Here is a 26,935-nt window from a genome sequence, read left to right as displayed (position 1 = left end):
TTTATCACTATCACTTTCCACAGCAGTAATCAAACAGAATAAAAACATGCACAGATTACTAGAAAGGACTTTCCTCCTCAAGCTTCCTTCTTAGATCTCTGGATGTGAAATCTGCTTTCACAAGTATCTTGCAGTGCTTTTCTTTTTTTCGTAGTATCTCCCAATTAGGAGATTTAGATGCTCTTTTTTTAAACACCAGAAAAAAAGTAAATACACCCACAAAAACAGGTCAGTGGGCTAAGCGATAATATACAAGATCAAGGTAGGAGGGCTTGATGTGACTGTGGGTTTCTACATCCTGCTTGGAGAATTAAAACACTTACCAGAGCAAAAAGCAGTGAAACCTTCCATCTGTCAGTACACCACCAAAAAGCAAATGCACCTGTCCTCATTGTTGCATGAATTATCCCATCACTCTGAAGGAGCACAGAAATTCCTTACTGTCTGCAGCAGTCGCTAGGGTGGGATTGATAGTGTGATACAAATGTTTACCTGGTGCAAGGCATTTTCAGTGGCTACTAGAGAGGAAGAAGTTATCTCCCCTACTTTGAAAACAGCATAAACATAATATACCTTATATAACCAAACTGATGAGGTCAATTAGATTTGACAATGTTGAAAGAACAACCAACTTACAGTAATCGTGCATGACAGCCAACAAGACTGATCTGCTCAGCTAGTCTGTGATTATAACATCTGAGATGGTACTCAGTGACCCTGAGCGCACTGAGAAGTGGGCAGGACTGGTGGCAGCCTGTGAAACAGTCACTGGAGAATGCTCACATAGTCACCAGTAGATACCGACGGTTAGAAGGGGACTATCAAGACAGACATGCCCAAGACTAACTGGGGCCACTTGTGTCTCTGAAGAGTCCATTTTCAGCTGCATGTCTGTTAAAAATCAGAAAGAAAAAGAAATCCCAGAAAATGAAGCCACGCTCAGAGTAGAGTTAGGTGCTTTCTACAAAGCGATGTGCAGAGCAAACACCTACATAAAATACAGATACGGCCACAATAAACTAACTGATGTTAAAACATCTAAACTTCACATCACACACTGTCACTTTTGCCCTCGTAATAGTAACATGCATGTTCAACTGACGATGGAGGGGGAAAACAATGAAAAGAAAATGGCCCCACCAAGAGATTCCTGCAAGATATATATTGTCATTTAACACCTGCAAAACATTTGGGAGTGGAACAGTCAGCCTGACTGCTCAGCACAGTGAGCATCACTGCAATGCGCCAGCCTTCAACGTATCTGCATGCTGCTGTTCTGAGCCTGCTACTTGCAGCCAATTGTGGCATTACTGAAATGTGTTTTCAGGAGTTTATTTCTCCCAGCTGCTGCCTGAGCTTAGACATACAGACAGAAAAATATCTTGTCAGCTAGTATGACAGCTGCTGCATGCAAAAAGTGTGTCCAACCTATGCCAAGGAAACTGTGCACGCTAGAGTCTAGGTAGCTCAATTTCAGTGCACTAGTCAGGACTCTTCTTCAACAATTTTTTGATCCGATGAGGAAGCTACAATTCTAGCAATCCAGCAAGCCTAGAGGAATTCTTTACAGTTGTTACTGTTACAATCTGGATAGCTATGCCTATTTCTTTACCTGCCATAGGCTACCAGTGTAAACACATTCATTTAGCAGCTTGCAGGCCAGGTTCTATGAACCGCATCAGGTTTTCTTCATCATATAATAAACCATGACTTTCAGATGTGTAGCACCTGTAATTTCTTTGGCTAAGTCACACGTTAAATTTCTCATAGATAATCAAAAGCTGACACACTCTGTTCCTTCCCAAAGTTAAACAAATATTGCAGTCAACATAATGCTATAATGAAATATCCTGCAACTGGATAGTAGGTATACATGCAGACACCCTTGTTGATTGCTCTCCTGTATGCTCTCTCCTACATAACATCAACTACATTATATTTATTGACTGGTGAAAGCAATTTCAGCTATTTAAAAATCCCAAACATTTAGTATTATTTATACTACTTAACTCTACAAGTAGGGTTAAAAAATGGCAGACCTACTTCAAACAGTGTTAAGTCTCCCAAATACAGACATGCATATTTGTGATTAGCAAATATCAAAGATTATGTATTACATATACATTTTCATTTAAACTGCGCAGAAATTCTTTGGGAGCTGTACAGTCCACAAGATATGAAGGCTTTTATAAGTATCTACAGGAATTAGCTAGATAATAGACAAATATAGAGAAATGCATATTGCCATTTTCCTTTTGGCAGGAAGTAATTTTTTTTTCCCCCACAAAAGGACATAATTTCTTCACAGAATAAGACCAATTGAGTCAAAAAATTACATTGATGCAAACGAAAGTGCCTAAATGGTACATTCCTAAATAACGTACACAATAAGATGCTATTAAAGTTTATCATTAGTAACTCAGTCTTGATATTTCAGGATTCTGAATGAATAAGTGTTGCCAAGGCAGAATTTGGATTTTTATTTTTTTTTCCCCCTGAAGTACGAAGTTTGAGAATTTGCTATCTATGCATGGACACAAGGCTGACCTGCTGAGGCTAGTGAAGGTGAGAGACAACCTCACCTCCTGGACACAGCCAACACATGTCAGTCCTCTCCTGGAATCTCACGTCTGCTGTGCAGAATAAGAACGCAGGCAGAAGAGGCTGGAACTCCATCCCTGTTTTCCTGTGGCACAAAAAAAGGACTGTGTAACAAAAATTAGTTCCTTTAGTCAGACAGAGCTTAACAAGAGCAGGAACTGTGTATTTAAGAAATCTGAATATTAACTCTCCTATCCTGTAAGAATAGTACAGTTTGGATTCCCTGACCAACTTCTCAAAGAGTCTTCACATGCATTAGAACATGTTAATTTGGGAAATATTTTCTCACCTGTAGCGTAAATCCTCAGCCACCTGGAACCAGTCCTGTGCCAAAGCCCATGCAGCTGCTCTTGATGAAAGAGCAGGCATTGCCTTGAGGATCCACTACAGTGAAATAAACAGTCTCAGTTCTAACAGCAAGACATTTTCAGAACTAGATTTCTTACTGCTCTGAAATGCAGAAAATAATCAAGATTAGCACACAAAAATTCTGGCACAGTTAAAAATAAACCAATATATACCTAGAAGGCGTAATTCATCCCATCTTCTGACCACTCCTACTGGAAACGGTAGATATAGTCAGAGAGGCAAATGACAAAAATATGATCCTAATCCGTATTTGCTTAACTAAATCAAAGGGCTGGATTAGTCCAGACTCCTCACACTAGTACAGAACTGGAGAAAGTTTAAGGAGACTCGCTCCAAATCAGGTAGTATAAGCCGTAATCTGAAACAAACATGACACACCAAGTTTCAGATGGACACTTTGAAATGACAGATGTTATCATATGAAAGACAAAGTACTGGATGGAGCCAAAGTCCTCTTATAGTCACGTAATGCCTATATCAATAAGGCATTTCAACTTTATAACTAATGTTTGGTTAGGTTCAAACACAATCCTGCCAATAAATTAAAGTAAACACACCTATCTAAAGCACACAAAAACAGACTAACACAGCCTGGTACTTAAACACATGGGAATTTCTACCTGTGCCCGAGTACTTTCTTCATTTTCCCTCAGGAAGGCTGGCACTGTACAAGACGTTAAGATGACCTTTAGCTGCAAGATCTTGTTAAGCACAGCCATTACTGAATTTGACCAGACTGCAAATCCCAGCAGCCTCCAATATTTCATTTCTGCCTTTCAAACACACTAATGAAACAAAGTAATTAAATAGGAAGAGTAGTGCTGAAGGCTGGCTGGTAGGGAAGCAGAGCCACGTGGAGTGTGTTTGGGGAGCTTTACTGCGGAGTTCAGCCTCCGCTTTCCGCTCTGCGCATTGTGCGCAGGTGCAGTTCCTGCCACGCTGAACTCGGCTGGGGGCAGAAATGCAGGGCCTCAACGTTTGCCACAGAAAGCAGCAGAGCTCTTAATCAAAGATGACGGCAGCTCTCCTAAGGTAGGTCCTCTCCTCCCCCCTCTGACTAAGGGAAAGATGCTGCTGATACTACATTTGCTGCCCCTGCATGATAGAAATCACTACTGAAGAAACCAGTTGTCAAGAGACACAGACCCCTACAGATATACAAAGTTTTAATAACTCTGGGGTGTGCTGTAGCATCTGTGTGATTCTCTGATCAGTGACTGAGATTTAAAGTTAGAGCCAAATTTTTCTTTTTTTTCTGTTCCTTGGCTGTCCAAACAAAATTTTTAGTGTTATTCTTAAGCAAGAGGAAAACATCATGCAGTCATTTCAAAAATTATGGAGTAATTTTTTGAAATAGAACATCTTAAAGCATTTTCTTTAAATGCTTTAAGACATCAGTGCACCTCTTCCATTTCTATACTTTTTAGTTTATTTAAAATCTGCAGACTAGTTGTTCCTAATATGTCTCTACTGCAATTTATCAATTGCTATTTGCTCTTTTTCTACTGCCTTTCATTTTTTAATTAGTACAATGATATATATGGACTAGTGTTATAAAACCAAACAGTTTTTTGAGCCAAATTACTTAACAGAAGCAGACATATTTCAAGCTAAAGAATTCTGAGGGAAGTCTTATGACCATCATATGTACGGAAGCAGATTAAAATCTCCAGTAACGGAGTTCCTCCTCAGAGTGTACTTGCATGTCTAATCCATAAATGCAAGGGAAGATAAAATACTTTATGTTAATTAGATGAGAATGCTCCTTAGCATAGGATCTGGACAGGCTTTTTCTTCTAGGTACCAGACCTTTTCCAGGGTCAGCACACATTGGGAATACATCAGTGAAGCAGTTTCATGGCCTCAGTCAGCACATGCAGAGTTATGCATAGCTGTATTATGACCCATGTCTGAAAGCAGCAACAACAGAAGTACAATTGCAATAGATTTACCACACATTTTAAAATGGCCAGTGTTACTGCATAAAGAGCACAGTGCATCCAGACATTATTCACATAACTTAAGGTATTAATTTAATCATATTGTTCACAGCATTGTGCAGTAGTTAGCTGTGAGGAATTCTGAAATGGTATAAAGTTGTTTATAAAAGCTAGTTAAATCATACTAGCGATTTTATTTGTAGTTTTTATTGTAGCTTGCAAACCATAATATTTTCAACATAAAAATGAAAACAGTTTCATACTAAGAACCTCTCCCCAATAAAAATCACATTTTATTTAGTAGCAGAAAACTATTAATTGTACAGTTTACTTGAAGTCATACCTTCTGCTGGAGCTTCAATTAAGACTTTAACTGTAAGTGGCTGAAAATTTTTTTACAGATTCATTCTTCTGTGTCTGAATCATACTTTCAGAGTTGGTCAGACTTGAAAGACAAAAAAAATGCCTCAAATCTCTTACTGGAAATAAAAGCCATACCTTTAACATTGGAATCATCCAAAATGTTTAGGGTCAAAGCTGTGATTCCTTCTCCACTTGCAGGTATTGCTCAAACAATCACACACTACAGGGAGGAAAAGAAAAAGCTTTTACCCCCAATTTAAAGAAAAAGAACATTATTAGGAATTTATATTAAAACCAGCATAGAATGAAGGTATTTCTTCATAACACAAACACACAAAGTCTCTACAGCAAGGTAGGGGCTTCCCCTGCTTGTCCAACTCAGTCTTAAAGTGCTAACAGTATCATTACTGCTACATGGGGGGAATCTTGAGCCTTCACACAGATGAGATTTGAACTGCACATTAGTTACAGATATGCATTTTTCATAATGCACTTGAAGGTTATTTAATACTTGGTACATTGAGGGTCAGAGTGTGGCCTTTGTTTTTGCCTAGAGTCAAAAAAGCTCAGAACCTGTCTGCAGTAGAAATGCGCCAGTGAAAACCATTTGTGAGAAGCATCTAAGACTATGAAAAGCCATCTTTTGCCTTCAGCACAGAATCTGTAAGCTACCTGTCAAAGACTAAAAGCCTAGACTACACTTCTGCTTGTTTGTAAGAGGACATCAGTAGAAGTAAGATTCCCTGTAAATCCTGCCAAATACAGACATACCTAAACTTCTGCTTTGTCTGACAACTGCCACCATAGTCCCTATCACCAGGGTACAGCTTCCTGGGCCAGCTGCTGCTCCGTTGCAGCCTTGCACCTCTCAAACCCTTTTACCCTTTTGTTACTTGAGGTTGCACATAAGACAAGGCGGCACTCCCACCAAGACCAACCTACTGATAAGGGGTTTCACATGGAGTAAGAGATGGGGTTTAAAGTGTCCTCAGGCTGAGGAAGAACTCTGACTTTCCTCATGTTGGGGAGGTATTTTAATACTCTGTTGTTAAGAACTGGGCACCCCAACTTCTACAGCTGTGCCCCAAAAGCACCAATGTTTGCTTTACTTTAAAAATGTGCCCCTGCACACTGATTTGCCACAACCTCGAAAATTCCCTCTTCCCTTTGACAGGATCAAGGCACAACTCACTCCTCCCACGGGAGGAATTCGCCCCCCCCCAAGGCAGCCATGGCTCCGGTGCTGGCATCCCAGCACCTGTGGGAAGTCAGTGCCAGTTCTGAGGCCCCTTTGCAGGTTTAGCCATAGACAGTGTTAAGGCAAGATGAAGCACTCTCCATTCCTCTTCCTGCATGCATCATCCTGGTAAGCCATGCTCTGGCTCTGCAGAGGGCACGTGCAAATGTATCCAATGTTTCAGGTGCCACACACAACCCCCCGCCCCTCTGCTGAGCATTAGCAAACACCTTTAATACTGCGCAAGCCCAAATTATCTTGCTAAGTCTACAAATATCTTGTAAAGTTTTATGTCTGCTTCCAAAGCTACTATGTATCTGTATGTTTTGGTTTCAATATTACTCAGCACATGGATTTTCCTGCTTTGAAAATAGGAAATTCACTAACCAAACAGGTAACCCATTAGTCCTAAGAGTGTCTTCTGTTGCTCAATTTGGACACAACTCCAATTGATGTAATTAAAAGGTTTCCTCGAGTAAAGGCTACAGGCATGGGTGTGCATGTAGCCAGGTATTTCAAAATAGTCTCTGTGAGCCATGCTGTGGACTTCTGCTTCTTTCTAAAAATATTTCTCAATAGGCAATGGGTGTGCCTCTGAATGAATGACGCATAACTTTTTCCTTTAAGCCGTGGATTAGAAGGAATGCTTGCTTTTGAGAGAAAGAAGCATTATGGTATCACAGGATACTGTGTCTAACAGGTGGGTGTGCAGAGTATGCTCACCTACCTGCTGAGACAGTGCAAGTAGCAACTTCTTCTAGGGCAAGAATACAAACTTTCAATTTATCCACACATTTTGCAACCCACCTATGATTTTGTTATATAGCCTTGGTATAAAACAGAGCTACACAAGTTTTCAGAAGTATGGGGAATATTAGGAAGTATAACTAGGCAAAGCACAAATAGCTAATCAGCAAGAAATTCAAAATACAACTTTGTTTTTCGCTGCATAATACTTATGAGGTATACACATACCTATGCACATGATCGTATCTATACCTTTTGAGTAGAAACACTCCAACTGAAAAATAACGTAGGAGCAAACCCTTTGTATCATATGACCTAGAACATTATGTAGAACTAAACATACTATTGTCTTCTTTGGGTCCCCCCACACCCCCCCCTTATTGTTACTACATTGTAATGATTGCTGTATATGTGACAGAAATAACATGTTGTCAGGGATAACAATTGGGACAGTCAAGAAAACAGAGATCACGTCTTAAAGTCTTTGTCTTTAAGTCTTCCGTATTTGTTACTTTTTAAAGACTAACAACAGTTCTGAAAACACCTGTCTCCGCATCATTACAGATATCACCAAAACGTGCCACCACTAAGGCAGCATTTTTTCTAGGGTCTATAAGCAATATTAAAGAGATCTCCTGTTTTCAAGCAGAATGGCAAAAATAACAGAGTACAGACCATCAAGACTGGCAGCAGATTTCTCACCATTTTAATCTATATACCAAACCCCCATGCATTCCTAGTGACTGCTATCAGCATAACATGGCTAAACAAGCACAGGAATCCCTCAGTAAAATCTGTGGCCTCCACAATGCAAAGTCAGAGCAGATAAGCAATGTCATCTGGCAGGTTCAAGCTTCAGACAGAAAATGGTTATCAAGCTTGTCCTGAAGAGCAGTAGGCTTCCTGAGAACTGGATTAGCTGCATGTAACTTCTCCCTTAGCTTTCAGGGAGATTGATCTTAACCATCAGGTGAAAACTGCAGTGTTTTCAGAAGGAAACAGAATGCTCTTGTGTGAACAGCACAGCACAGTAACAGTGAAGGAATACAGAACTAGACTACATACCAAGAAGTTAATAACATAACTGTGGAGGTACTGGGGATGAGAGAAAGGTTTCTGCATGAGGGCTACAAGTGTTTCTTGAAAAAACTTCTAAAACTACTCCAACTGCTGTTCATACTGAAAGTTGGTTGCATATTACTTACCGAACCCCAAAGATTTCAATTAGTGTATTTGGATATTCAGCACCTTGAAATTTAGGTCACTTACTCTGTTGCCTAAATGGATATTTAAAATTAGTCACCTATAATCTCTAAGTTTGACAGCATTGTCCTTAAACTGTACCCAGTTATAAAGAAGGAATGCAGCCTATATCACAGAAATGTGGGGAGATTTAATATTTACTTTAGTTTGTGATGCTTTGACAGCATTCTATGAAGTGGAATGGTTTATTAAAACACTAAGGAAAGAAAAATCACATACATCAGTTACTTCCATTTAAAGATAGACAAAATACTAAGAAAAGCATGCTGTCAAAAGACAGGAGTTTTGACAAAGCACATATCTGCTGTGCTTGAAAGCACCTGGTTCTACCTGCGAGCATAAGTGTGGCTCTGAGTACATGAGCACAAGATGAAAGAGCTATGTAACCAGAGTTCCTCCTTCTCTTGAATTCTGGAGAAATGGCAATTTTATCCCATGCATACGCACATATAAAATGGCTTAACGCATTTCAATGCTGTTGTCAAATTTACAGGATGAGCTCTGCACTCAAATTAAAGAGACTGGCAAGTCAGTAAAAAACAGGAGAGTACAAAGATGAAGCTGGGTATAAAGACCTTATTGTATTAAGATGACACTTCACATAGGAGGTCAGGTAGCTTTGAGTTATTATAGATAATTACATTGCAAGAGTATACAATACTTTTACTCAAAAAGGCAAGGGTGTGGCTGCATCTGAAGCACTTGCACAAGGTCATACAGTAATGACAGTAGGAGGAGCTGAGAAGAATCTCCTGTCACATCAATTAAGCACAACCTGGCATGGTGTTATGATACATACGGGTGATGATCTGAAAGAACCTATTTTACTACAACCAACCTATAAGTGCTACTGAGATTTTGAAAGATATTCACCATTTAAAGAAAATTTTTATCCCCCTCCAAGGAAGATTAAGATACCCAGTTAAATCTGAAAACAGTTATTCCCAGGTGCTCTAATGATGTAAGGATTAGCTATCAAAAAGTTAACAAACATACAGCAATAAAATTAATTCACATACATTGAACCTGAAGCTATTAAAAGAAACCCTTAGTACCACATATGTAAGTGTATTCTTGGTTCCTAAAAGTCACCCCAGACTGCTAGGAGTCCAAAATGAAAACAGAAACAGAGATACCTCAAAAAGAATTAAAACAAAAAGATACCTCTACCTTAGGCAAACCAAGGCAGGAGGCTCCATCACAGTGAGGCTTTTGCCCATTTCCAAAGCAGTACCCTGCTGCTAACCAATAGCTCACACAAATTTTGTTAAACACAATTCCAATATGTATTTTAACCATGAGCAAATCTGACTATGGCTGAGGTACAACCTATGTGAGACATGGCTTGAGGCTGTCCCTTCCCAGGGCGGGGAACATCAGACAATATTTTGAGGAGATCCACTTCCAGGGTAGCCAGCCACCTCACTGTACACCCACTGACATTTCTCTGGTGAGAACAAAGAAAAAAAGCCAGCCTTGGCCTTATTTGCTCTGTGATTGCCTACCAGCTAAGCAGGAGGAAGGGCAGCAAAAGGGGCCTGGCTCATGGATTTTTACCCCAGGGACACTGCACACCAGACAGGGACATCCAGAACAGCAGAGAGATAGAAAGAACACCTTGAGAACACCACAACTTACGTATTTACACCATCAGCACGAACACTGGGTTTTACTCCCACATTCCACAGCAGCAGCAGGAACAATTTGCACTGAACACAGCTAGGGATTGCTCTCATACACAACAGCTGGGAGCACCTCACCACAGCACTGCAGCCCCCCCAAGAGTACACCAGCCAACAAGAAACTCCCTGCATCCACCCAACCCTCATTCACACTCATTTTAAAGGAGCTGAATTCCACCAAGGTCAGCAACATCCTCCTGAGGAAGCATTTTGTTGATTAGGCCAGATTCAGACCTCCTGTGCAGAACAAGCTGCCGGCAGCATTGCCTGGTTTTATCTTAAGCTCACAGAGACTAAGTGAATATGACTAGAAAAAGTTACCTTAACAAAAATAGCCATCCATAAAACTTTAATGCTACTGGCTACTGTTACTACACGGAGAGGCTCAATACCACAGCAGTTAGCTTCACAGTCTCAAGGTGCAATTTAACAGTTGACTTAAACTGACCTAAGAGCAAATTGTTGCTGGAGATGCAGTCCTATTCTCTACTTACAGCTATGTATTCCTGTTTCTTCCCTGATATTGGTCCTGGTATTCCTGTGGCCTTGCTTGTACAGGATCAGAGAAATAACGTGGATGAAAACTAGCCTGGTGGTGGAAATTAAAAAACAGTGAACAAACAGCAAGTTTTCAGCCAGATCAGGCCCTTGATCCTCTGCACAAGTGAACTAGCATTGCTGCCAACAAGCCAGCGCCATGCCTCCTCCTCTTGGGGCGGTGGGAGCCGAGGTGGACCCAAGCCAGCTCCCAAGCTGCACTCCCGGTCACATCGAGGAGGCTAAGCCCTGCCGCCCTGGTCATGGAAACGTCGGTGTGCCCTGGAGGCTGGCACCCAGCCATGGCGGAGGAGGCATCCGTGGCACTCCTCTCTGCAGCGAATGTGTTTTCTGTACTCTTGTTAAAGCATTTAAACCTAACAACGGGAGAAGGAGGAGAAATGGAAGAAGCTTAGATAACTGCCAAAAAGGATAAGAGTCTATAAATAGTTGTGGTGTTTTTTCAGGTCCTTGTTTCTGCAGCACAGAGGTGCCTTTTTAAGTATTTCTCTTATCAATGTCTCTCACTCACAGAAAGATAATGGCATGTTGGGCAAGCACAGACATTGGTGATGGCCAGGGAAGCGGCCGGTGAGGCAGAGCAGTGACTGGGGTGGGGAAGGAGCAGCAGAAAGCAGCCCATCTCAGAGGTGCAGCTGATCTCAGGCACTGGTGACAGGAGATGTAGGAAATAAACAGCTTAAAAGACAGACATGAAAAAGTAAAATATGAAATCTAAGGGCTGCTACAGTCCCTTGACCTCAGGCCAGCTTCAAAAGGGGCAGCATATTTTTCAATATGAGATACAGATTAGAAATAATTAGAATTATTTCTAATTTATTTCTATTTTTTCTGATCTAATTTATTTTCTAACATTTTTCTAATCACTATGAGCAAGGCCAGAATTAGGTTCTTGGAATCTCGACATTTGCACTGTCAGGACCCATCACAGCCTTTACACAAAGAGAATGCAACAGAAGCACCAGGCCTTTGAGGCCACACAGCACGCTCTATCCCAGATACCTGGTATTAAGGCAGGAGATGCATTATCTCTCAGAACAATATGGGAGTGTTCTGAAAGTAACAGGGCACAGCCTGGTACCATACCATTAAATATTAACACAAGCGATAACTAATCTACTCAAGGTGAGTCAACTCTGACCACAGTTTTAACCATTTACAAAAAAAGAAGTTTAACAAATTAAGTCAAAGCACATAAATTATTGTAAGACATGCTATATTAAAGTTTTGAGAGGAAAGGCATATGTGAAAAAGATCAGAATTTTATTTTGCTCTTTGGGAGAAAAACAATAAAGTTTTGTAACCAACCCTGAGCTTGCAGTTCTCACAGGTTTATGGAACAGCCCAGACTTTTGCGTTCAAACTGGATTACTTCTGTGCCTTCAGAAAAACCAAACCAAACCCGGAATCCGCACATGGTGTGTCTCTGAAATAAATGGTGTCCTGGTAAACATCTCTCTGGGCTTTCTAATTGCATGGTAGCCAGCTTCAAATTTGAAGCAGAGACAGGAGCAAGAGGGTTTTTTATAGAATAGGTTACCAGTTACCTAGCTCTAGTCACACTAGTAAACACAATAAAATTTTGCAGCAGAAAGAAAGAAAACAAAAAAGCAATGCATTATGTTTCCTACCTCTGAGATCCTGTATGTGCTTTTAGCATGGATGAACTGGCACTATCAATAGGCCCTCACTCTCAATTACCTGTTTATTTTTGCTGACATTTGGTTCTCAGCAACCTGTAACATTACATTCCCTACACAACAAGGTTAAGTGCCTATAGTTATCTGTTCATCATATGGAAATATATTGTAGTTGCCCACTTATTACTACACAGAATGGCCTATCTTGCACTCACTTCGGTCCTACATTTACCGCAATGAAGTTATCCAGGAAGCAGAAGGAGTTGCCATGGAAATAAAGCCAATTTAACAGAGGCTGCTGCAAAACCTCTATTAATTAACCTATTTACGGTAAAACCATTTCTCCTCCCATTAAATTTAGTTGGTATCATTTCAATGACACATCAAGAAAAATACAGCTCCTTTTCACTTCTTGTATATTCTGTGCTTCAGTGAGAAACGCATCAGCACACAGCCTTGTGCCATTTTTTAATTCTTCATGATAGAGCTTAAACTGAAGTGGTGAAAAGGAATTCACAATTTGTGTTGACTTTGAGCACACAAGTGAAGGTCCATCTACAAAACTGAATATAACTTGTTCCCGAAAAAAGCAATAAAGATTTGTCTAGCTTGTTTTGAAACAAAACAATCTGATTTAGAATATGTTTAAAACTTGTTTTCACCTCTGAAATCCAGACTGTCAAATTTTTTCAGAAAAATGTATAATGAATGTTTTCAATACTTATGTTGACAAAATGAAATGGTCCATGTCAAATCTCAGGAAATAAAAGAAACTTTAAAGTATAGAATATAATAAAAGACAAGTCTCTGTAACAGTTAACACATTCCAACTCTGCTCTTGACAGAATATTAGTATAGTATACCTGAAAACCATATGGGCTTTCAATGAGGTAGTAACAGCTAATTCACCTGCAAGCTGGGACAAGCTTTGCCAGGGAAAAAAAAGGAAGGTGTTACTGAATGAAGGAACAGATAAAATATCCTTTTGTCTAGTAAAAATTCAGCAACAGAACGCTGTCTAAACAGATACTGCATAGTGACAATGACAAGAACTGTGCTATAAGGTGGGACAGAGCATACCCAGAGGCAAGATTTTCAGTGCCAAGGACCATTTGAAGTTTAATGTGGATGCTGTTACTAGCAGTAGAATTCTACTTTTAGCCTGGCAAATTTGATAACAACAAATCAATAATTACCAGCCACAAACAGTATGTAATACAAAACAGTGCATATGCCTTAGACCACCTGGATGTCTATTTACAGAGCAACCAATTGGCTGCTGTACCGAATGCAAATTTCATGATTGCAAGGTGATTTGGTGGCGGGTGAGAGAGGACTATGAAAAATGTACCACCACTCGTGAATGCTTTGAAAACAGGAACAGGTTAAGCTTCTGAAAGCTGCAACAGCGAAGGAAGAACTGAAGGGGCAAAGAGGTTGGGAGAAGGTGTTGGGCGTGTCCCTTCCTCTCTCCAAAATTCTAGCCAAGAAATCCAAGCTTAAAAAATAGTAGTAATAGTCTGATAACATCAATAGCATGTCACATCCTTGCCTCCATGGGCTTTTCTTTGGATAGAACGGGGCTGCCAACAAACAACATACAATTCACAAAACACCCAAGATTTTACACATTTTCAGCTGGTTCATAAAAAGGACACAAACTTCCATTCCAGATTTACCATTGCACGCTCTGTCTCATTTTTTAATTTGTTAACTGAGAAATCAATGAACAACTACAACAGTGCAAAGGCAAACTGCTCAGACTCTGCTCTCTACTACAGCAGTGACTAGGGAATAAATCCACTGCAGGTAAGGCCACAAACATGTAGTCACACGTTGTCCGTCTAGAGTCTATGGAACCTAATGCTGACAACAGGAAGTGCAGAGACTGCAAGGTCAAGCCACCAGCAATCTAAGACTTGTTGGGCAAAATAATGCTTCTTAATTGTGGATGAAGACAGACTTTGATAAGATAATTGAATTCTGCATTTTTTCTCCCCAAGGCTTTCTACAGAAATCAGTGGGAACCGTGGATACATACAGGGTATATAACTAGATCCTTAATGTATAACTAAAAATTAAACATTTTATTTATTCTGGAAAAACAAAGAAAAAAGTCATAATTGTGAGTTCTAGGCATGCCAAAGCTAAAAACCCAACTGGCTGCTTCCTTTAGAACTTCTTGATTCTTGCTGTCAGTTGCACTCAGCGTGGGAGAAAATACTATTCGGTCATAAAAATCTCTCTTTCGAACAGAAGTCAAGCAGAGGATGGTTAAACAAACAACTGAAGAGGAAATGTGTAAACATGGACTCTGACTCCGTTCTTAACAAACCTCCCCAGTGAAATCAACACGGGAGATGGACTAGCCAGCTGGAAGCATGTTTGTAATTGTGAGTAAGATAAATACGAGGCATTAAGCATCCCAGTCTCACACCAAATGGAAGCAGTACATAATAGCATTTTTATTGTCAATCAAAAGCAGTACAGAATCATGTCTAAGTACATGAGATATACAGCTTGGAAAATATGATCCATGGCAATTCTTACATTTAAACAAATTCAAAACCATAACAGTCTTTCAAATTTGGTCAAAAATGGAAAAAAGAATGATCCAGCTCCACTTCCACAGGAAAGACAGCCTTCCTGTCTTTCTTCAGTCTGCCTCCCTACACAATCAGCAATTTATTATCCATAATACAAAGCCCCCTTATTTCAGACAGGCGATCCAGAAGTAAAACTGAACCTACCTATACCATCCAGATATTCCAAGCATCAATATCATAACATAAGATCAACATCTTTTACACCATAGGAATTCTTTCCTACAAACCATGGTCCATTATTTTCCTCTGTGACACATGAAATGTTTCCACAAAAGGGATTTTAGAGCAAAGATGTCTTTAAGGCAGACACATCACTTACAGAAAGATGGGTGGGAGAAGCAAAAGAGCCAACAGGCCACGATCATGTCAGTTCTGTGGAATATATGAACAATTCACCTGGACAACATAAATGGAGGATACAACGCCAAGCAGCAGGGATGCAACTGGAGAGAGATACTCGCTTTGCCTGATGTGCAGCTCGCATCTCCTCACTACCACAGGAGCCCACATGGCGTTGAAGAGCTTGTATACGGGGAGTGTTGTTTATCAGCAACACAAACAAGCAGCAGAAATTTAAGAGCTAGTTCTCCTTTGCCTCCATCTCCTCCAACTCTAGAAAGAAAGATGACAAAGAGAGACAGGTATTCTCTTCCTGGGTATAAACAATATAAATTTGCAGCATTATCCCTGCTTTACATTTGGGGCCACTTAGGCCATGATTTGCTCCTAGGTAAGGTGAGTTAATGAATTCACAGGAGCATTTTCCTCACAATTGCACTGGTATCTAGCAAGGGATGAGAATGCCCAGGTTTTATCTCTGGAACCTACCTTCCCTTATGATCATGCATGCACTTGATGTTTGCATCCCAGTAAAGAAAGAAGCAACCTCCACCTACGCGAGCACTGAGAGGTTCAGTGACACTGTGGGCAGCAGTGAGAGCAGTACCACAGCAGCCATAGCAGCATTGCTACTGTTCTTTCAGCTATCTGCACCAGAAAGGCTGATCAAAACCTGGGCAATCAGAAAGTCCCCTTGAAAGGAGAGTGGGAGAGAATAAAAAAAAACAGCAAAATTGTCCAGACACTAATAATAAGGATCCAAGTGCTCACAGAGCCAAAGAAGGAAATTAGAGGTTCAGAGACATAAGATGTGAAAACGTCTTAGCTTAAAGATGTCGCAGTTTCAAGTTGTTGCAGAAGACACAGAATTATGATAATTTAAAAAGAGAGATGAGACACAAAAAAACCTCTCAGAAACAACAAGGATTAAAATCTGCCTTCACTGAACTTGGTGGGAACTATGTACTTCAAGTTGTAGCCAAGATTTCACTTAAGCAACAGTAACTTCAATTTCTCAGGTTTTGCAAAGCTTTACAGAACTTGTACAAATGTTACTTACAACTGCAATTTTCTTGTGAAACATCAGGTGAACTGACTGCTAGAAAAAGAAACTAGAAGCAGCCCAAAGCATGAAAAACACTGCTTTTGGCTGGGGTAATACCCATGGAGGCGCCCAGCATATCGCTGCATTCTTCAGAAACATACTGAGTCGGGATGAACGCTACTGGGCTCTGAAGACATATGATATGTGAGCAACAAATGGCCACTTTGAGAAAGACGTTACAGAAAGCCAAGAGCGGTGATAGCATCCAGTGATGCCTCCCCCACAAGGCCAGAGAACCAGTTCATCAACAAAAGCATCTGGTAAAAACATGAGGCAGATTCATCTGTTCCTCAAACTCGAAGAAACTGGCATGGTTTCCCAGGCATCTCTTGCCTGTTTGCCTACTTCTGTAAGGTCAAGAGGAAGAAGAAAACCTAAATCATGCTCAGCAAGGGAATGACAGTGCCTGATGAGACAGTTGTGCGCTTCAGCACTCATGGTGACAGGGAGAACGTGTAACTGTAAACTCTGCATTACCTCCGTAAATAAATCTGATGTTCTTAATTTGTGGGACTTGACAGAAAGTTATAGCAAAACTATAAAGTACACACACACACACACACACACACACACACACACCCTGAAATACTTAACAAGTAACCCTAAAGGAAACAGTTCCTTTGCTCTCCCGTTTTGGAAAATATCTCAGGTGGAATTTTAGTTCTTAGTACTAATTATTAAAAGTATTTCAGTGGTGCTTAGATGGCCTGCAGCAGTATTGAAGTTTCTTTGTTTTCTGCTACAGGTATTCTGGTTTACAAAAAAGCAGTTTTGATTAATACATAACAAAACACCTGTTCTGCAAAGGAACAAAAATAAATATCACAAGACTCGCCAATATAACAGTAGTAAAAAGAGGCATTACATACACATAGTTACATTTTTTTTACTTACTTAAGTAATATAAGTCAGAAGAGCATCAGAGATTTCTTAGGGGCCACACACCTATTTGCTACTGGTCGACAGTTACTTTTGGCCCCATGGTTAGAGTATGCCTTGAGGAGAATGAAGGAATGGGATTATTAACCCCTTAACAGAAGATGTTCCACATAGAAAAGGGAATTTTGGGGGAAGTTGGTGAATGGGCAGTGGGGCGGGTAAAATGGAAAGTAACAGAACATATTACAGAACAGTAAACCGGCAAAGAAGTATAAAGTTGAGTTACAGTAACGCTGTAAAAGTCCAATTAGTAACATAAATTTCTGTGTAATTTCACTTTAAATGACAATGTCAGTAACTTAAACATATGTTTGACACCAGTGGAAATCAGAATTTATTTTCAAATATTTTTCTCTATAAGAGAGAACTAGGCTATGAGATATCAGATTGATGTCATGGAATAAAAACTTTACTTGGAATAGGACATTAAAATTCAGGGTTCTTCATCTGACCTATTTCCATTCTCAATAGAGGTAGAGGAATCTCCTACTCTAAGCTGGCAATTATCTACCTCTAGTAGATACTCCGTGTAGGACCTAATTAATTTAATCTGTCTTGGAATCTGAAATCATATCTAAATCCTGACTATTGATAGCAGAACTGCCCACACAGGACAACGAATCCAGGCTCGTTTTAGTTCTAACATGCCTTCCAGCCCAATTCTTTTAAATTCCCTTCATTAGCATACTTTGCCTTTCTGTATTCACAACTATACCAATGTGCAACTTAAAATACCCCCTAGGCTGAGCTGCATCTGTCACGCACTCTTATCTGAAGAGAAATGTCAGGAAGACAACAAAGGCCAAATAAGATACAAGGGTATCTGTGCATGTTACCGGTCTGTCCTCAGAGCCCAGGAGAAGTCTGGCAGCTGGGGCTGGGATAGCAAAACACCGTCACAGGGAAGCCCATGATACCGAGTTTTCTCCTAGACATTTTTCCCTTCTCTGCTTTCACATGCCTCACCACACAGCTTGCCCCCACGTTTGATGGAGAAGTCTCTCCATAGAAAGGGGAATTAATTTCTCCTGTGTCAAAGCTGTGGATAAGGGTGTGATGATGGCTTTTACTTTGCCCATATGCAGCCCTGCTTATGCAGCCTCACTTTTGTAGCATCTCACCGTTATGCATTCCATATCCATGCGTTTCACAGTGAAGGAGTTGGTCATCTGAATCACTGGCGAAGAGGAGTCGGTCTGTCCACTCTGTACATCTACCTGGGTTCATTACACTGGTATCAGGACGGGGTGGGGGGCTTTCCTGTGTTCCCCAAAGAAGAGCTTGTACTAATGTGATCCTTCACTGCAATGAAGATTGGGGTAATGTGAATTGAGGCATTTTTCAGCTCATTCTTCTTTGTTCTCTCTCCAAAGAAAAAAAACTTGGTCCACACTTGACCAGCCTCGCTCCGGTCCTCAATGGAAGGGCACAACACAAAAGGAAATACAACACCATGTTAAGTGTGTTTAGAGTGACTTTATGCAGGAACTTTCTTCTGTATTTCTTGCTTGAGGTCAGCGTGTCACCATATATCTATAAAATATATGTAAACACACATACACACAAATCTACTTGCAGCAGCAGAGGCTTGACAGACCTGGTTTCAGCTCTGCTATTGTAAAGCTCCAGATATCCAAAGTACATTTAGAATATGGAAGCAGCTACACAAATCACAAAAGTGAGAAGTCATGACCTTGAGTTGTAACTGCCTAATGAGTTCAGTCATTGACACAAGAACTGATCGAGACACGCCAATCTACAATTAAAAAAGAACAGACACATCAAAATACATGTTAAGCCATCTTCATCTATTTGAACAAAATCACAATCTGATTACCAACATTAGCAAGAGATACATGGCAACAACAACAACAAAAAGGAACTTCTTGTGCTAATAGTACTGGTGGTATCTCAGGGTGCTAGCCCAGGGTACTGAGAAAAGGATGGTTAACTGGTGTGTGCTGCAGCCAGGATAATTTACTATACTTTTCAGGCTGCCACCTATGCTACATCTGGTTCTGTTTTAGATTATTGAACTTTCCCATTTACATCTACCAGCTACCATGCACTCTGCAGGTTTATATATAGCCACAGGGCATGTATTTGTATTTATCCTTTATATCTATCGAATTATCTGTTCCTGTAATTTCTCAGTCTCCACGTAGTTTGCAGATCATTGCCTGTCTGTGTTTTAAGAAACCAGACAAAGAACTGATAAGGTATCATCTCTGCTTACACCCTCCTGAAACTACCGGAACTGAGTCTCCTTCCATTCCTATTACTTTTCCATAGAAAAATATGTCATTTCACCTTTCTTTGCCCAGCATGGGCTGTGCATGACTTCGGAGGTGAGGAGAGGGGGAAACACCCTCTCATAGCATGCGGAAAGGAGTGCCTTCCCAGTTGCTAGGAAAACACTGTTGAACAGGGCAGGATGACACAACATTCAAAGACCAGCTCCACCCCAGTTACCAGCCCTCAGAGGCTCCACAACCAAGTGTTTATTCCAGGACAAACAGTTGTGGCTAATGCTTGACAATGGGCTCGCTAGTCCTTCTCCCAGATAGACGGCCAGATTTGGAAAATGTGGGGTGGAACGGAAGGGAAGAACCCCTCTGAGAGGAACTGGGGGTGCAAGTCACTCGTTTTTTCCCTGGAAAAAGACTTGAGTCAATCTGAGTTTTGTTTTCCAGCTCAAGCTGGATGCCACTTCCCCTTACACCATCCCTGCTGACAAGTGTACCTTAAACCCTCACATAAAGGTTGGTAGGAGTTTAAAAAGGCCATGCATAAATAAGAATATAGTTGAACAGAGGAGTCTGGCTAGTCTTCTGTGGTACTGACAATGTTGGTGAGTGATTTAAGAGGGAAAGAACAGGAATGTTGTGAAGCTCAGCTTGAAAGCCTGTCTAGAATCTGGTAGAAGCATCTGCCTTTGAGCCACCTGCAGTAAGTCATGATGGCAGGGTGCCGGATGCAATACAATTTAAACCTTTTCCCCTTACTGCAAGCCAGGATTCACAACCGCAAAAAAGCCACATTCTAGTGTGACAGGGAAGGGGGAAAAAAAAAAGAAGTAAGATTTATGTTCCAGCTACAGCAAATATTTCCCCTAAACCTGTTACTGAGTCACTATGCTCTAACTGGGAGGCAAATTACAGATGCTCTCTATCCACTGGGAATGTCGTGAAAGTTTATTTAGCATATCAGGTGAAGAATGTATACCAAACAGCTTATGTTGTTCACAGCCTCCGCTACTGCTAGCAAAATGGCTAAGAGAGGAATTACAATGACACAACAAAAAAAACAAATACAGAACAACTCCCAGAAACTGTTCAATGAATCATCAGTTACAAGCCTCTCCTAAAATTGTCTGTGCCAAGAGCACTGAATGCATTGTGCTTGACAGCGATCTTCCAGTCCACTGGGAACAATGACTGTCATTGTCCAGGCCCCTCTGCTAGATCTGTTATTCACACCGAGAACCTGTGGCCTTCATTCATGTTGCACTATATGCAAACTTGAGAAGCCACTCAAAATTTGTCTTACCGAATACCTGAATAAAGCTCTTTTTACAGGTAAAGTAGTGTGATTTTCTTAGGAATCATGAGTCCGCTCAGCACTACAGACATGTTTGTTCCTAGGAGTGGTCCTCACAAAGGAACCATCCTCTGGTCTTCTTAATACACAAAAGAATGCATACGATTATTTTGGCAGTGGTGATGATCCTTTCTTGCTATCCTTTATTGAATGGGCTAAAGCATACATGATGTGAAACGTCCTCCTTTTAAACAAAAAATTGTGTGCACTATCCTGAAATGTGGCATATACCATAATTTCAAAATACGATCTATGGAAGATACACTCAGGTTTTGATTCATCTTCATCATATGACTTAATGTTTCAGTGAAGAGGGCTATTAAAAATTAGAGCATTTCTAATTCAGTCCTTCGTGCAAACAGTCTTGCACCATGTAGCAGAGTTTCCAGAAATCACAAAATAAATACAAAATCAACCTTTTAATACCGAATATGGAGAAACATATATTCTGTGGCATAGACCATTAGAAAAAGTCTATAGATTTCTGATCTCTGTCAAGTCATCTCTACAGACTAGTCTGCCAGACAAAAGATAAACTAAAAAGAGTCTCTGCCATCATCCCAGGGACTTCTGGTACTCTTAGGGGAAGGGGAGATGTTTAATTAAGTTCTTAGCTTCCTCGCGCCACAGGAACTCCTGGTGCTGATGTGAATCACACCACACATTCAGTCATTCACTCTTTTTTGAAAGATGGGACACATGGTTCATACAGCAATGGTGAAGGATAACATTCTGCCCATGGCACCTCCAGCACTAAACAAGCTGTGAACCAGATCCCCTTCCACATTACTAACAGGCCTGCTAATCTCATTTTACAGTGGTCAGGTGGATCACTCAGAACTGCAGTTTAGAATTTGCTTTTATTGTCATTAACATTTTACACTAGTGAGAGAGAAGGTGTATGACAGGTGGAGAGGGTGATATTTCCATCTTTTCCTTCAATACTGGTCATAACTCTTACTACTGTTTCTTTCACCCAGGATTTAAAGGAATGACATTTTATTTGTATGTCACTTGGATGATGGAGCTTCCTCGCAGAACTGGAAAAAAAGTGAAAAGAAAAATGGCAGAGGCTGTGGCAGGATAAGGAATGGGATAAAAGCTAGGTTTCTTCAGGACTTTTTGGTTTGGTTACTCATACAATACAAGAGGCGCTCCATGGTAACCTTGCTATTACTTGTTTGCATGTAAGTCATATCACTGTAGTTCTGTCTCTGCTGTATGTGTACTACACAGGGTACAGTTCCCTGTATGCTGCTGGCTAAAGCTCTCAAGCTCGTGTTAAACAGGCTAATTTATTCCACCTTTGTTTCTACATGCCTAATGTCAATAGACTGGTGTTTCTCATTCTGCTGCAATCCAAGAACTTTTTCAGATTTGTGGATGTGTATCTTTATCGGTCTATAATGTCTCATCTTTGTATCAGCTGGTTTATCTACTGTTTCAATTACAGAACCATCTCACGATGTGTAAGAAGAATTTGGACTATGAATATGTAACTGTAACAGAATTAACTTCTCAACCAATTACTTATCAACCAGTTAATAACCGAAAAAAACCACCCCCAAAACCCACCTGTCTTTATCCACTAGTATGTATTAATCCAACAGAAGGTTGCCTCCTGCAAGACCTTTGATGCAGGTTCTTGTTAGAGGCAGAATGCCAAAGGAGAGGTAGTGCCACTGAACTGAGCTTAATGGCAAATTTTATACATCTGCAAACACCAGTCAGACACAAAAACTTTCACCTGGAAAACTCTGTGTGCCGTAGCTGAATGAATGGCACAGACACGTCCTAAGTGTGTAGCTAAATGAAAGATAAAATGTTCACCTCTCGTTGTTGTATGTGATTCCTAAAAGGTCTTTCATGCCAAAGTGCAATGTCACTGTACAAAGTCAGTGTACAGCAGGCAGATCATAAAACAAAAGGACATGCTGCCTACTAGAGTGAATAAATTCCTACCTATATGAAAGAATTCCCTAAGAGCAGTTTTGGAGAGTTTGGTTTGTTTGGGTTTTTGCTTTGTGTTTTTATAATTGGACCATCTTAACTGTGTGTAATAAGCTGAATAGGACTGAAATATGGATCTGATGTATTCTGATGTGGAATGTGATGTGAACCTGACCTATTTTCACTGCAGTCAGTACTGTGGTTCTAGACAAGCTTGGGTGGAAGAGATGGACTTGCCCCCATTACTGTTTTTCCCCACTCTCTTTTAAAAGGACAAAGAGCTGATTTCAGCATTATGTGATTCTAGTGATTCTAAGACTTACTGTAGTCACCACCTGGTGATTCACTTATTTTTACAAATATTGTCCAACTTCCCAGGCTTTTTCAGCATCTTCAGATTTTTGCTGGTGTTTTGTAATTTAAGAATTAAAACCCCCAAACCAGGTAAAAGGGGGGTATAACCTCCAAATGCTCATGTCTAGTTTAGATGTGTCCTTTTTTCCTGTTCAGTGTCCCACCCTCAGTTTCTGTATCTTCTAAGCAATACTGATACTTTCACCTTATCATAATGGTTTTCACAGTTATCAGAGAACAGAATCAGTAATAGTGACACTGAGTGATGTTGCAATATTACTAACCTTCAAGAAGAGGCTCACAAGTCATGCGGAGTATAAACTTTCTAAGTAACTGCTTACTAGCGTCACTATGATTTTCTTAGATATTGAGGCCAAACAAGACTGGCAGTGTATTTACTGACTACCCTGTAGCTTTTCAGCTGGTTTTCCAGAATACAGACGCAGTCTTCTACAGAGTACAAAACAGGAAGAGAAGCTAAATATACTGTCCTGGTTTTGGCTGGGATAGAGTTAATTTTCTTCCTAGTAGCTGGTACAGTGCTGTGTTTTGGGCTTAGTATGAGAATGATGTTGATAACACACTGATGTTTTAGTTGTTGCTAAGTAGTGCTTACACTAGTCAAGGACTTTTCAGCTTCTCATGCTCTGCCAGTGAGAAGCTGGGAGGCGGCACAGCCGGGACAGCTGACCCCAACTGGCCAAAGGGATATTCCATACCATATGGCATCATGCTTAGTACATAAACTGGGGGGAGTTGGCCAGGGGGCAGCAACTACTGCTCAGGAATGGCTGGGCATCAGTCGGCAGGTGGCGAGCAATTGAATCACTTACTTTGTATATTCTTTTGTCATCATCATTGTCATCATTATTATCATCACCATTATTATTATCACCATTATCATTATTATCATTATTGTTATTATTATTTTCCCTTCCTTTTCTGTCCTATTAAGCTGTCTTTATCTCAACCCATAAATTTTATTTTTTTTTTTCTGGTTCTCTCCCCCATCCCACTGCGGGAAGGGGAGTGAGCAAACGGCTGTGTGGTGTTTAGCTGCCTGCCAGGTTAAACCACCGCATATAGCTATCATACTGTTGTAGAGCATGGTTTCCTGGTATTAGAAGCCAAATAACCCCAATCCATTACCCATATTTTCACTCAGTCTTGATAGCTTGATACTTTGGGCCAAGCATGCCTACTTCCATCCATCTTAAATCATTCACAGATTACATCAAAATACTGTTCTTTAAGTATTCATACCCAGACAAGGTCAGATAAAGGTAAATGGTGAGACAGATTTATTTTATTTAGCTCTACTTACCATTTTGGTGGATAAATCTCATTTACCCAATATCTCCAACCAGAGATAATTTGGGGACATCAACAACATTGCTGGGCAGCCCCACTTGCATTTCATCCTCTATTTTTTCTGTAAGCATCTGGGGCTCATTTGAAAAATTCAGTATCATCACAGAAAAATAAGTGAGTTCCTTTGCCTTTACACAATTTTTACCTCAGTCAGATTTACTTTTTTTTTGTTGTTTCTCACAACATAATCTTTTCTTGCAGTCTTGTTCTGAGACATGCCCCAGAGAAACTCATTAACAGAGAAGTTGGCATGTATTGCACAAGCATCTGAATCACAGTGTTATTTTTCTGTAGTTGTCCTTCCATAAATGAAGCACCATTTTTACTCCCCAAGTCATTAAAAATCTGTTTTAGTGACTGGTATTGGGAGTTTTATAAATTCTCAATAATAAAAACTTTCAGTGAGTATTTCCAGCTTCCCTTGACCTATGCAAATACTTATTTTAATTAAAGCAAGAGACAACATATCAGAAAGACGTGATTATCAATCAACCTGTCAAAGAACCTGACAGCCTTTAGCATTTGTCCGGTTGGTTCCTAGTATATGGAGAAGAACACTTCAGAAAAAAGTAAGATGTCTTTGTAGAAATTGCTGCACCCAAGGCTGAGTGAGTGCATAGTAAATAAGTGAACTGATCTTTTACCTGCAGTGATTAAAACATACTGTGATATTTTTCTTAGTCTGAGAGTGGGTCCCTGAAGTAAACATGAAGCTCAGAAATCTAGTATTAAGACTGACATGAAAATGGGTTTCATAGTTTATTTTTTTAATCAAAAAAACAAGACTGCAATCCTTTCTGCCTGAAGTTAGACAGAATTTAGCTATTGAAAACAAACGGGCTGTATTAAGTGCCACACCTAAATTAGTAGTAACGAATTTTCTTTAAGTTTTATGTGTATTTTACAGCAGAACCCCAAACACACTATTTGCCAGAGACAATACTTGGCTGTGTTCAATCCTACTGGTACCGTCAGGAAAAAGGCATTTGATAGCCCTTTCACAAGCTGCCAACCCTTCCAGTTGCACCTCACAACTACAAGAATTACATATATACTTAAATAGGATTTCTAGTATTACTACTGTCCCCTTAAAAAGACATATGCCTAAAAACATATCCTCCTGTTTCTGCAAAGAAGCCTGAAGCTGACAGGCCCAGGTTCTGGTTCCAAATACATTTCTTCAGCGTCACTGATGGCTCGAGACATCCCTGTCCCTGCTCTGAAAGTTTCCTGTATCCGCACAATTGTCGGGATGGCTTGTGATGAACCAGATCAGGGAGTTAGTCCAGGTGAACAGTGACTTAGCTTGCTTTCAGCTGTGTCTTTTCTATAAGGATTGTGGCTGCGAAAACCAGCTTATTCAATTGCCACTTAACCTGAAGCCATGGCTCTGAACAGTTCAAGACAGCTTTGGAGAGTTAAATATTATGTACCTCATGGGATTTTGTGGTTGTACAAGGTAAAATTTTAGATGTTTCTGGGCCGCCTGTCTTTAAAGATTCAGCAGGGTTCCACTATGTGGATCAAAACAAAGCCTCAAACATCTTTAAAAGAAGGCTTATTTCAAATTTGAATTAAAATTTCGTGAGCTTTACCCTCTGAGCAAAGTGGAAACTGTTTTCTATCTCTAAATACATGGGATTCTCATCTCCACACAGGGATGGCAATGGAACTGCAACTACCACTATTTGCTAGGAATGAAGATTGGTTTGAAAATCATCCTAACCGAAGTTCTACAGGACAATATACCAAGTCCAAATATGAAAGGGAAGGTATCCAGTATCTGTTAAAGAGTGCAGAGCCTGCCTTAAAAGAGATGCTTGTTTGAACAAAATGTTGCATGCTAAGCCACTGAGGTTCTGCTTGAGCTCAGGAGTCTGTCTGCCACATGCAGCATAAGTTTAAGTGGAAATTTCGCCTGAGTGCAGATAAAATGCTGGGCTTTGAGGGAACACATTATCCTTAGAGAACACAAAATGACACAACGTAAGGAGCAAGTCCACTGAAACTTTTTTGCTCGTTCGCCTCTATTCAGAGACACCAGCTGCAAAACACTGCCTCCATAATAATTCAATACTTAGTGCAAATCTATAAATTGTCCGAGTGCTTCAAAATAACAAATGACTAGCTCAGCTTTCCCAAAGAAAAGAAAACTCACCAGAACTTTTCCATTGCACACAGCTGTTATTAACATCAGCCAATTCGTTATATGTTTTCATGTCAGTGTTTTCAAAGAAGTATTTGGTAGCGTGAAGAGAACCGTGTGTTGTA

The 26,935-nt window shown here is 40.3% G+C and overlaps 1 protein-coding gene and 1 long non-coding RNA gene across 3 annotated transcripts in view; both read right to left on the bottom strand.

The window, feature by feature from the left end:
* The window catches only part of TM4SF1 (transmembrane 4 L six family member 1), a 52,731-nt gene extending 25,823 nt beyond the window's left edge, over positions 1 to 26,908 (bottom strand). Inside the window, exon 1 of one of the 2 annotated variants that reach the window (XM_075098741.1) lies at positions 26,823 to 26,908. In XM_075098741.1, coding sequence (XP_074954842.1) covers positions 26,823 to 26,858 — 36 coding nt within the window. In that variant the 5' untranslated portion in view covers positions 26,859 to 26,908. The remainder of the gene's footprint in view (positions 1 to 26,822) is intronic. The other variant, XM_075098744.1, reaches the window with a different exon arrangement.
* LOC142059743 (uncharacterized) lies at positions 14,842 to 17,007 on the bottom strand. The gene is made up of 2 exons (XR_012661507.1): positions 15,835 to 17,007; positions 14,842 to 15,618 (listed from the first exon to the last, which is right to left on the bottom strand). It is a non-coding gene; the product is annotated as an uncharacterized LOC142059743 (long non-coding RNA).
* Positions 26,909 to 26,935: the final 27 nt, after the last annotated feature.

This window comes from Phalacrocorax aristotelis, chromosome 7 (genome assembly GCF_949628215.1).
Source record: "Phalacrocorax aristotelis chromosome 7, bGulAri2.1, whole genome shotgun sequence".
In the NCBI taxonomy this organism is placed as follows: domain Eukaryota; kingdom Metazoa; phylum Chordata; class Aves; order Suliformes; family Phalacrocoracidae; genus Phalacrocorax; species Phalacrocorax aristotelis.
This window is presented reverse-complemented; position numbering and strand designations above follow the sequence as displayed.